At 33.5% G+C, this 13115-nt stretch overlaps 1 protein-coding gene across 7 annotated transcripts; it reads right to left on the minus strand.

Moving 5' to 3' along the window:
• Positions 1-3388: 3388 nt before the first annotated feature.
• Positions 3389-10420, minus strand: LOC133823241 (uncharacterized). Of its 7 annotated transcripts, none has more exons than XR_009888206.1 (3): positions 9987-10411; positions 9823-9907; positions 3389-3705 (listed from the first exon to the last, which is right to left on the minus strand). XR_009888206.1 is itself a non-coding variant. In XM_062255902.1 (3 exons), the coding sequence occupies exon 3, from the start codon at positions 7048-7050 to the stop codon at positions 4780-4782; it is 2271 nt and encodes a 756-aa protein (XP_062111886.1). In that variant the 5' UTR covers positions 7051-7059; positions 9823-9907; positions 9987-10420; the 3' UTR covers positions 3958-4779. The 7 variants fall into 7 exon arrangements, 1 of the variants encoding a protein (XP_062111886.1); XR_009888205.1 differs by lacking the exon at positions 3389-3705 and adding an exon at positions 3749-3951; XM_062255902.1 differs by lacking the exon at positions 3389-3705 and adding an exon at positions 3958-7059 and having other exon boundaries at positions 9987-10420.
• Between the last annotated feature and the right edge of the window lie 2695 nt (positions 10421-13115).

A 13115-nucleotide genomic window follows, 5' to 3' on the forward strand; every position in this document is an offset into this window, starting at 1 on the left:
TGAGTCGAATTCTTATGAAAAAGAGTAATGTGTCTCTATATGAGTTATAGATAAGAGAATTAAGACTAAGAAATGATAGAGATGGTGAATATTTTTCAAATGATTTTAATGAGTTTTGAGAGCAGCGTGACATTATATATGAATGCACAGAAATTGATTACTCTAATGTGGTTTTTTGGTGAAAATCTTAAAAGACTTCTCTGTTTGAATCTTGTAGTTGATCCATATATGGTTTCAATCTTATATCCCTGTCTCTTCATTGAAGTTATTTCTATCTCCGCTTTCATTAGAGTACCATTTGCTTATTGCTTTTAGCTAGCTTTTCAAGAAGTAGAAATAAGGACACCAACTACGCCAGATTCTTCTTTCCTTTTCTTTCTTTTGATTTATTATTATTATTAAAATAATTTTTATATGGATTTTCCATTATTTATGTGGATTAATGATATAATTGGTAGGCTCACGTTTTAGCCAACCTGTAAAACCTTGAATGATACCAAGTAATTAACTGGAATTTGAGTTGACTCTTGAAGTAATATACATGAAACCTTGAGTCATACCTGTTCAATGCAATTTACATTGTCAAAGAACATTTGTGATATTAACTTTTCTTTTAAAGACATAAAAATTGGTTCTTTCAATTAATGCAACAAAGTTTTGATGTCTGAACAGAAAGGGAAAGTACATGAAATAAGAACGAAGAACAATATAAAACTCTTTTCTGTATTGATCTTTGATTCAGGATGAAAATACCTTTTTTTATTTGATTTCCATATCTTCTTGATGCTTTTTTGAATCCCAAAAGCATATTTTGATTTTGGTTTAAAGGAAAGTGTGGATATTTTTTTTTTAATTTGTTTTGGTATTCAGAGAGATGAATATGATCTTCACAAGGTTTGGGAAATTAAAGCCTTGAAGAAGCCAGGGGTGGAAGAAACTAGGAAGATTCTTGAAAATGTGGCCAAACAAGTCCATCCCATTATGTGTAACTACAAATGGCGTATCAAGCTTCTTTATGAGTTCTGGTATATTGGTGTCATTTTCTCTAGTAAGTTTTCTAGAAACTTATTTTGGTAAAAAGTTGCATTTTTGTAATAACAATTTGCTTTTCTTGGGTTTTATATATAGTATGAATGGCAGCCCAAAAATTCGTATCTTCTGGGGCTGAATGTAGGAGGAGGTCTTCAAGTAAAGTTAAGGCTTCGAAGGCCGAATAAAGACTGGGATTCTTCCCCTCTGAACAAATTCTTGATACCATGCCTCATGAGCTTTGCCACAATGTTCATGGCCCTCATAATGCCAACTTCTACAAGCTTTGGGACGAACTTAGAAATGTATATATATATAGCTCCCATTATCTTTAGTAATGTTACTGTGATTTTTAAATTCAATCGTTGCATTTGTTACCTTTATATTTTTTGGGTGGTGGTTTATTCCTGTCCCATGTACCTTTTTTTAATTTATTTTTTATTTTTTATGGAATATACGTGTACATGTAATGTTAGCATTTTCTTTTTTATCAGTTGATGTAATGTCTTGAGGTATTTCCTTCAAAGGTTGAGGACTTGAAGACATGGAACTTAATTCCATGGTAAAATATTGGATGTTACTTCAAATGTAGTTGCCTGAGCTATGATTGATGCTTACAATAGTGATTGGTTGTATACAGTTGCTGCATTGAATAGTTATATGTCTGCATAACATGTTCAGTTACGTTGTAATTGTAGTCTATTTGATAGACTCTTAGCTATACATTGTCAATTGTCATGTAAGCTTGTATATTATCACGCGGAGTAGAGCTATGTGATCTTTTCTTGTCTCGTGGTGTGCATATGAGTGGTACTGGTCAATTTTCGTAAATTGTATTATATTTATATTTGGATGACATAATAATAGTGATATAACTTTCAAGTAATTATTATGTGGATCACAAATTCTGGTAATATTCCATGCAGCTAGCAATTCAGAATAATGTGGTGATATTTTAATTTGGATAAGGTATCATGTTCTATCGATTTTCTTTATTGATTAAGATAATAAGTAAAGTATTTTTTTAGCTATGCATATACATGAACTGTTCTAATAAGTGAGTAATACATTTGTTCAGTTTTCATGAACTATTCAGTTTAACTTTATAGCCGATTGATCACATTTATTCAATGTAGGCTGCAGATTTTGTGGTTGATGTGAACTTGGGGTCAAATCTATATATTATTGTCCATAGAGGATTGTTGGTATGAGATATTGTATATCATTATTCATTACAAGCAAAAACTCTCTTGTCTTCCTCAAGCCTTAATTCCAATGATTCTTTGTCCTTTGTTCTTGAAGCTCATAATAAAAGTAGCAGTAGCAGGTGATGACTAGTTTCTATGCACATCACATCACATCCTCTGTTTTTTTTCTTCTTTTGGATCCTTCATGCTTTTAATTTGGGATTGCTTGGAGGCATTGTCAAACAGGCGTTTTGCACCATTTCCCCACTTTATTAGTCATCTTTTATCCCAGAGGAACATGAGAATGAGCATGAGAAATCTCCATTTTCTTCCAGGACCAAAAGTGAACAAGAGTGGCTATCTGAGTACAGGTGACAGTCATTCTTGGTTAAATTGAATGTGGATTTGTTGCTGCTAGAGCTTTTCAGATTCTTCTGTCTTTTCCCATTTCGGTGGTTAATGTTCATCATCCATTTATTTTATCCGCAAACTAAATGTATTTATTGTATTGTATAGGAAAAGGGCATTAATTAATGAATACATGTATTTTATTGATTCATCTTGCCTGGACAGTGGATACTCTGGTTTTTCGTAAAGAAAATATGTATATATTAGATAATATACTTCACTTAATATAATGATTAGGTTGTGAAACTTAGAGGATGTTTGGCATTATTTTTTGTTTTCTGTTTTTAAAATTGTGTTTTAAAAATGAGAATAAAAAACAGTTTTTATAATTTTCAAAATGTAACGGTGTTTGGCTAATGTTTTCTAAAAACAATTTTCAACAAACATGATAAAAACAAGCATGTTTTTAGAAAAGATATATTTTTTTACAAGACTTTTTAATACTTATTATTATGATTTTTACTTAGTTATAATATTGTTGATGTTCATATAAATTAACAAAATATCATATTGCTTGAAAAAATATAATTAGAAATTTTAATATCTAAATAAATTTTAAAAGTTAGATAAATCAATAAAATATTATAATACTTAAAAAATATGAGAAATTTTAATACCTAAATAAATTTTAAATAAAATATTTAATTTAAAGTAGATAGAAAATCACCATTAGTCTACAATATGTCCCCATAAATACAATTTTAATACTAAAATTATTTTATAGTAATAACATATAGTTGACTAATTTCAATTATTATAAGTTGTCCACATAAATTGTCCAATATGATCTCGACATCTTGCCATTGTTACAGTAGATTCATCAGATAAATTGACTTCACATCTTGACACAGTAGTGTTAGCTTCTTCTATATTGTCTTCACCCTCAAGTTCTTTTTCTTCCCATTCTCTAAACATATGATTATACTTTGTGCGTTGACGACTAAAATTATGAAGAGTGCAACAAACAATAACTATCAAATGTTGTCTACTCAATTTGTAAGGTGGCATCATCTTCAACATAAGAAAACGTGCTTTCAGTATACCAAATCACCATTCAATGACATTCCTAAGTGAATAATACCTATAATTGAATAGTTATTTCATACCACGTGGTCGATTACTTCCATTATTATATTCTTGCAAATGGTATCTTTCACCATGATATGGTAGGAGAAAACCTTTTCTGCATGGAAATCTAAAATTCGAAACATGATATTCATCTACATAATAAAACATGGAATTGGACTCGTAGTTGTTACTAGGGTCATATCCCACCAAAAAAACATGTCATGGAGAGGCATCTCAACTTAAATGTGACATCAGTTCTCTATAATCAAAGCATCCCAGGACATCATAATTACAGATATAATTCAAGTAAATTCCTACACAGTCATGCTCTTGCAATAGTATCACTCAATATCGTGACAAACATTAACAAATTAACATTCAACATTTAGAATTAAGACGATAGAAAAATTTAATAAAACTTACATATTACACTAATGAGTTTAAATAATGACCAACTTGAAGTTAATTGAAGCTGTATTGATAGTGATATTATATCATGGGTGAAAATTCTTAATGTTGTGAAAGAAACAATAATTGATGAGGACACCAAGACTAAAAATCCATGTCAAGTTCCAGTTGATCCAAGTCAAGAGGGGAGGAATGATGAGGACACCAGTTTAGGAGCTTGATCAATATTTAGCTTCCTGTAATGAGTCTTTTTATTTTTAATCACGTTTTTTATTTAGTCTTTGTTTATTTTGTGATAAGTCAAACATTTGACTTGTGTGAGTCCAATAGTCCTTTTGTCTTTAATTTTCGGTTTTCATTAGGAAGACAAAAAGCTTGTCTTTAATTTCGGTTTTCATGAGGAAGACAAAAGGCTTGTCTTTAATTTCAGTTTTCATTAGGAAGACAAAAAGTTGTCTTTAATTTTCGGTTTTTAGGAAGACAAAGGGGCTTGTCTTGATGTAATTTTCGGCTATATAATGCCTTGAAAACATTTGGAAAACCAGATTATGTTGAATGAAAATTTGTGAGTTTTCTTCTTGAGTTCTTGAAGAGACTATCCGAACTTATCAAGGGTATCCCTTGTGGCGTTCAATCCGACTTATCAAACAGATTCCCATCCCCGTTTGTGGCGTCTTCCTCATACCAAGGTTCGTGCTTTGCTAAGCATAGGGTCGCGGTTTACCATTCCAAATTCCGTATGTTCTTGGTGGCTGCCATATTTGGTGTCGGGTTTCATCACAGTGTTGGTGTGGTTCGTATCAGTTGGTTTCCCCCCCTCTTGAGAAAGATTTGACCTCAAATCGTCACCTGCATCAAAAGGACTCAAATCAGAAACATTAAAAGTAGCACTAACAGTATACTCACCTGGTAAATCGAGTCTGTAGGCATTGTCATTGATCCTTTCTAGCACTTGAAACGGCCCATCTCCTCGAGGTAGCAATTTGGAACGTCTTTGTGCTGGGAATCGCTCTTTCCTCATGTGTAACCATACCCAATCACCGGGATCAAAAACCCGCTTGTTAGCATCAAGTTGGTTAGTGTTTAAAAGAGCCTCCTTAACCTCACTTTTTTTTGCATAAAAATTATTTTGTTTTCTCTCTAATTTTCCCTCATTGATCAAACTCTTCTCTTTCTTTTCTCTCTCACTTGATTCGACCCTTTTCTCTCTTTGTCTCTTTTTTTTCTCATTCTCATTCATCTTTTCACTCTCCTTCTTTTGCTCACTCAATTTTTTTTTATCACTCAATTTTTGCAACCGCACTTGGTCTTCATATACTTGCTTTGGCGTCAATGGAGCTAGAGTGATTGTTCGTTGACAGAACGTGAATGAGTACTTGTTGGTGAAGCCATCATGCTGGACTCGCCGATCAAATAGCCAAGGCCTTCCTAGAAGGAGGTGTCCAGCTTGCATGGGAACCACATCGCACAATACCTCATCCTCATACTTGCCAATTCGAAATGATACCAGCACCTGTTTTGTAACCCTCACTTCACCACTATCATTCAACCACTGCAACTTGTATGGACAAGGATGTTTAAGCGTTGGGAGCCCTAGCTTTTCAACCATGGAAGAACTAGCAACGTTAGTGCAACTACCACCATCAATAATAACACTGCATACCTTATCTTTCACATGACAACGAGTGTGAAAGATGTTCTCCCGCTGCACCTCTTCTTCCTCTTCTTTTGCTTGCAAATTTAAGGCTCGTCGTGTGACTAGTGCAAGCATATCACCAGATTCTGCCCCAAACTCCTCATCACCCATAGAAGCGTCCTCCAATGGTGGCATGTCATCAAGATCATCTTCCTCTTCGGAATCTATCTCCCCATTATCCCGAATTACCATAACTCGCTTGTTTGGACATTGGCTAGCTATGTGTCCTCGCCCCTGACATTTGAAACATTTTATCTCACTAGAATGGGACGAAGTAGGGGATGTTTTACCTTGAGGGGTCGTGGCTGGTTTTGGTGTAAAGGATGAAGTAGGTTGGTCTTCTTCCTTCTTTGGATAGTTCGACCGCCAAGGTGTTGCACTTGAATGGTGTGGGCTCGGTCTTGGCTTTGAACTTGTACTACCCCTCTTGAGCTGCCTCTCAACTTTGATAGCCATATGCACCAAATCTTCCAATTCCACATAATGGTGTAGCTCAATTGGATTAGCAATCTCTCGGTTCAACCCATTCAAAAACCTTGCCATTGTTGCCTCCCAATCCTCTTCCACATTTGCTCTAATCATAGCCATCTCCATCTCCTTGTAATACTCATCAACACTCTTGGAACCTTGACGAAGACCCTGCAACTTAAGGTATAGATCTCGATAATAATGAGATGGTACAAACCGTCGCCTCATCACCCTCTTCATAGCCTCCCAAGTGTCAATGGCACGATCTCCATTTCGCCTCCTATTGATGCACAACTGATCCCACCAAACAATAGCATAATCAGTAAATTCAATGACAGCTAGTTTTACCTTCTTCATGTCAGAGTAGTTGTGACAATCGAAAACCAACTCCATCTTCTTTTCCCACTCAAGGTATGCCTCAGGATCGCTCTTCCCCTGAAATGCTGGAATTCTCATCTTGATATTTCCTAAATAATCATCTACCTGGTTCCTAGCTTCTCTATCCCGACCATACCTCCTATGGTTACCCGCCGACATCCTATCAAACTCTTCATCAGAAACTAACCCTTCCAAATCCCCTTCATTCTCATCCTCCCTTTGGTACACCATATTCCTCCGTGGCCTCCGTTGTGTTCCTTCTTCTACCCTATCCAACCTCTCATGTATCTGCTCACACTCCGCCCTCATCATCCTTCGCATCTCCCCAATTAGTGCTTGCATTTGTAGATTCGGAACCTCAGGTGGCGGAATATCATTGCTTGCATCTTTCTCTGGATTTTGTGCCATGATGGAAATCTGCAAAATAAGGTTAGAATAATATGGAGAAAAAACCTCACCACACTCCCTCACGTGTTTCGCTCAAATAATATTTTCACTCAAATCCCCTCGTGTTTCACTCAATTTCAATGGCTTTTACCCTCAAATAGGCTCACACCTCTGCCTTTTTTCCACTCGTATTCTTCTTTAAGTTCTTTCAAAACTAATCCAACGGTAATATGGAGTATTCAAGCAGCAAATCCAACCAAACAAACCAAACGAACACCGACGAAAATTGGTGAAAATGACGAAAAAATGATGATTTTTGGAACACTTGTGTGGGGTTTTGTCAAAAGGCCTCTAGACCATAAGGAACAAATTAGAACAAAAAATTTTAAGAAGGGTTTCCAGACTCTTTTTTTTTTTTTTTGCTCTCGTATCCCTTCCCTTTTCCTTCCCTTTCCTTTGCCTTTTTTTTTTTTTTTTTTTTTTCTATCTCTCAAATTTGAGAAACCAGATACCAATTTGTAAAGAAAAAAAATGAGTACCAATAGCCAACCCGAAACCCAAACAACCTGTGTTACCAAAACAGATTCAAGAACAAACTATTATGTGATTCAAGAACACTCCCAATAACAGAAAACCATTATTCCCAAAATCCAATCTGTGATTCAACCAATAAGATCAAAACCAAAATAATTTGTAGCACTATAACAGTCTCGGATTCCACAACAAAATAAAGGAACCAATTGAAAACCAGGGACACAATTGAAACAAGGGAATTATCAATACCAATTTCGGATTTCACAACTAGAACATGAGAAACCCAAGGCAAAATTCGGATTTCAAAACAAAACAACAAGAGAAACTCAATGAAAGTTTAGATTCCACAATTAGAACAAGAGAAAAACTCAAAGCCCTAATTCACGATTTCAGAAACAAAAAGAAAACAAATTAGGGGAAATTTCAGAAACCCTAATTCAATTGCACGATTTGAACAATGAAACGAAAAAATAAAAACAAGGAAACAAATGAAATAAGGAAATCAACAAGCTCTAGAATAGTTTCAGATTTCACAAGGAAACAAGGACAAAGAAATCAAAACACGAGTAGAATTTTTTATTTTTTTTTTATTTCAGAAACCCTAAAATTGAAATACGAATAGAATAGAAACACAAATGAAAGAAAAAAAAAAGGATAGGCCAAACCGAATGATCCTAAGCTCTGATACCAACTGATACGAACCACACCAACACTGTGATGAAACCCGACACCAAATATGGCAGCCACCAAGAACATACGGAATTTGGAATGGTAAACCGCGACCCTATGCTTAGCAAAGCACGAACCTTGGTATGAGGAAGACGCCACAAACGGGGATGGGAATCCCTTTGATAAGTCGGATTGAATGCCACAAGGGATACCCTTGATAAGTTCGGATAGTCTCTTCAAGAACTCAAGAAGAAAACTCACAAATTTTCATTCAACATAATCTGGTTTTTCCAAATGTTTTCAAGGCATTATATAGCCGAAAATTACATCAAGACAAGCCCCTTTGTCTTCCTAAAAACCGAAAATTAAAGACAACCTTTTGTCTTCCTAATGAAAACTGAAATTAAAGACAAGCCTTTTGTCTTCCTCATGAAAACCGAAATTAAAGACAAGCTTTTTGTCTTCCTAATGAAAACCGAAAATTAAAGACAAAAGGACTATTGGACTCACACAAGTCAAATGTTTGACTTATCACAAAATAAACAAAGACTAAATAAAAAACGTGATTAAAAATAAAAAGACTCATTACAGGAAGCTAAATATTGATCAAGCTCCTAAACTGGTGTCCTCATCATTCCTCCCCTCTTGACTTGGATCAACTGGAACTTGACATGGATTTTTAGTCTTGGTGTCCTCATCAATAATAACATGCAAAAAATAAACCATTTGAGTCACAAGAAACACTGTTCATGAAAATTATTACATCAAACTTCTTACCCACCTAATATCTTATTAAAGAATGATAATATGGCTTAGGGAATAGTAACAATAAAACTATTCAAGCTTCATTCATATCCTTGTTCCTTGGTGGAGTTGATTGGCTTCTTCCATTCATGAAGAGAAGCTTCCTTGAACTGGATCTTGTAAGAGAAGATTACAAGGAAATGAGGTTTTGCTTGACAGACCAACTCCAATAAAAGTTCCCATCAAAGGAAAATCTGACTACGTTAAGGTGCCAATACTGGTTGATGGGTTGGAAGGAATATGGGGAAGGTTGTTTGAAGAAGAGGTTGGAAGGACTTTCATGCAAAAATGACACCTTATGGTGGGAGAATGAAAGAGATTCCGGAATGGGAAACACCATTCCCTCACAGAGCTGGAAACATATACATGATTTTATATCTTGTAGCTGTTATTGATGACGAAGGGATTAATGTTACGAAATTCGGTCATATAAAATGGATTAGAAGGCTTTATGATTACATGACTCCATATGTGTCCAAGAATCCAAGAGAAGCGTATCTCAATTATAGGGACCATGATTTAGGCGGAAACAGCAATAATGGCACTACAATTCTACTAACCAAAAAGGTTGATTTTTGTTCTCCAAACACAATAGAAAGAAATAAAAAGAAAACACAAACAAATATGCCCTCAGCCTTTGAATGTTGATTTCTTACAAAACACAAACAAAGAAATGAAACCCAACTTTTCTTTTTTCTCATTTTCTGAACCAAAGAAAGCAAGAAAAGGGAAAATAATAAAATCAAGAACAACATATATGAGAAGGAATAAAGATCCATTACCAACCTGATTTTCAAGAGAAGCTTCGACAGGATAGTTATTGAACAACTAATGAAGTAAAATCTAGGGCAGCAGATAAAGAAGGAATGCCCTGCATATGGAATTTGTTATTCTCAAAAGAAATTTTCTATATGGGGAGAAGTAAGAAAATTAGGGCACAAGAATAGTACACATAATCTGAGAGAATTGGTTTGAGTATGCAGAATAGAGGAGAGTATGGAGCTTCATGGAGGTGGAGGAGAAGGAGAAGTCGGAGCCTCACGGAGAAGAAATGTCATAGCTCCATTAGTGTGTCTTCATTCATTTCCATCGAGAGAGAGAGAGAACACAGAGAACTTTGAGAACTTTTGAGAACATAGATCAAGTGTTTTCTGAATTTTTTTTTTTTTTTTACTCAGCTTTTTAAAAAATTGTTCTAAAAAAACAAGTACAAACACATTACTTGTTTTCTAAAAATAATTTTCTCTTTTAGAACAAAAAATTATTTTTTAGTTAAAGAACCAAAACAAGCTCTTAGCTTATCTTCTAGTTTAAAACTAGAATCATGTTTTCCCTCAATGATAAAAAAAACATTCTCTTTCTTCTCAATGACCAAAAACTAGAATTATGTTTGAACCATTCTCTTTCTCCACTTCATATTATGCTGTTGGTATAACAAATAAAGACAACAATTAGTATTCTTACTTGTGATTTATTCACGTATATTCTTGTGATTTAATTATTTGAGTTGACCCAACTAAAAAATTGACAATGATAGAGTCACTGAAATGCCTCATTGTGTTTCCTTTTCTTCTTTTACTTTAATTTATCAAATTAAACTCTTAGACAATTATATGTGAATTTATATGGAGCGAGACATGCATAGATTAAATCTCAAATTATATTTACGGATTCAACTTTTTGATAACACTGGTGCATTATTTTTTTATTTTCGGCACCTGCATTGATACAATTTTAAATTTTTTTATATGACGATGTACATTGTAGCTATTTAGAACATTCTATAATTTTTCAAGAAATTCCGAATAGATTATGGTACCAAAAACATGATTCAAACAGCTTATTGTACGTGTGCTTATTTTTTTTATATACACGTGTAGAAATTAACTATTTAAACATTATTTTCGATATTATAAATTATTCGTAATTTCTTGAAAATTTGTAATGTGTCTTAAATAATTATAATGTACCAATCATATAAAAAAAATTAGAAAAAAATTTATCAAGATGTAGAAAATACAAGCTGACTACATCAGTGTTGTCAAAAAAATAAATGCATGTCGCTCCCTTAAATAAAAGTGATGGGTTGTAATTGCTCACTATATATATGGTTAACAATTGTGTCTTTTTATTTTATTTTTTATAATCACACTGCAGAACAAGTTGTATGCGGGTGAAGAAGTGTGTGGGAATGGTTGCTCAGATCTGTAGCAAGCTCTACTTGTAAGCTTTTGTCCAACTAAGGTGCGAGTCAAGTAGTAACAACATCAACACTCCATCCCGAGATGTCTTTGGCTTTCACTGCAGTACTACTAGTACTAGCAAAATATATATATATATATATATATATATATATTTATATTAGTAGTAGTAGGTGAAGACAGACTTAGACAAACTCACGTAAAAATGCTTTTAACACATATATATAACTTTTAACACACATATAAATGGGAATTTTTTTTTGATAGAGACTTCATTTTAAGCTAATCGGTAGGATTCTCAGTGTTCTTAACCTGTGAACAGTTTTTGGTGTGATTTTTTTTATAACCGTATATATTGTAGCTATTTAGAGCATCCTGCAAATTTTCAGAAAATTTTGAATAGTTTACAATACCGAAAACTAAATTCAAACATGCTGTAGCACGCGTAACTAATTTTTTTTATGTGCGTGGAAAATAACATGTTTGAACCTAGTTTTCGGTACTGTAAACTATTCGGAATTTTCTGAAAATTTGCAGGATGCTCTAAATAGCTACAACATACACAATCATAAAAAAAAGTCGCGCCGAAAACGGTTCACGGGTCGAGAAACACTGAGAGCCCTACCGATAGGGCTTAAAGTAAAGCCCCCATAAAAGAATTGTCTTATATATATATTTATATATAACATTTTTTTTATTTATTTATTTAAGGCAGGAAAGCTTTTTAACAATACACTGGGGTTAACAATACACTGGGGGGTGTTTGGTATGAGGTTTGAGTTTGGGGGAGTAGAGTTAGAGGGGGTTTAGATTAAAGGAATATGAAATTCAAGTGTTTAGAGAGTTAAGATTATCCCAAAATTAAGCTAAAAAATGACATCTACTTGGAAATACAAACCCCCAAGCCATTAAAAATAAATTTACCAAACATGGGTTAGATTTGACATTCTCATTCCCCACCAAATCAAATTCTCATACCAAACACCCTGGAGGAGTTATCTTTCCAGAAAGAGGAGAGATAAAATTTATTGTTAAAAGACAGTTGTTCACAGCTTGGTCACTGTTTGTAATGGTTAACATCGTTCAGTCTTTCTAATAAACTTATTTTTAACTGCTAAATATTATATGTTTCCCCTTTCTTATTATGTAATTTTCCTTTTGGTGATGATTATTAATCTATCCATCTTATCATATGTTTATTGTGGCTTGTTTTCGATTCTTGTTTTTATGTTGTGTTTTGGTCTATTTTTACTTGAGCAATTTATATGTTTTCTGTTTGCTATTGTCTTCTCAGGGACACAGCTTGATGAACAAGTGAATATGCTAGAACATTTTGGATTAATTTGTATAAATAATATGGCTGAATTATTTTGTTTCGACCACTTTGTTTGTATTTTTTTAAATTATTGTATTAAAATATAGTTTATACTTTGCGAAAGAGATTTTGTAGCTTTATGATACTTGTTCAAACAACTAGATAGAATGTGTAAAACATAATTTAAATTATTTTTAATGAATTTGGCCTCATTTATTTATATTATTAAACTAAGGACATTCAGGATATTACAAGAAAAAATGAAAAAAAACATAAATTTTAAATATAGTGTAATTAAATTCTAAATATATGCATGGTGTACTTGTATATAAAAAATAATGGAAATATATGACAAATAAAGTCTTATAAAATTGTTTACATTACGTTAAAAAAATGCTATGAAAAGCATTAAAGAAAACATTTGGAAACACCATCGTAGGTAAGCATTTGTGATCTACATGTAAGTAGAGATGACGCAAACAAAATGTCATGACATCTTACGATTAGATTTATAAAATGATATAGTATTAGTTTCAATTGCAAACTCTCATCTCATGTTGAAA

Source organism: Humulus lupulus, chromosome 3 (assembly GCF_963169125.1).
Source record: "Humulus lupulus chromosome 3, drHumLupu1.1, whole genome shotgun sequence".
Classification (NCBI taxonomy): domain Eukaryota; kingdom Viridiplantae; phylum Streptophyta; class Magnoliopsida; order Rosales; family Cannabaceae; genus Humulus; species Humulus lupulus.

What these genes read in the sequence shown, in the direction of transcription:
- LOC133823241 (XM_062255902.1), bottom strand. Translation starts at nt 7,050, where the DNA reads ATGGCACAAAATCCAGAGAAAGATGCAAGCAATGATATTCCGCCACCT.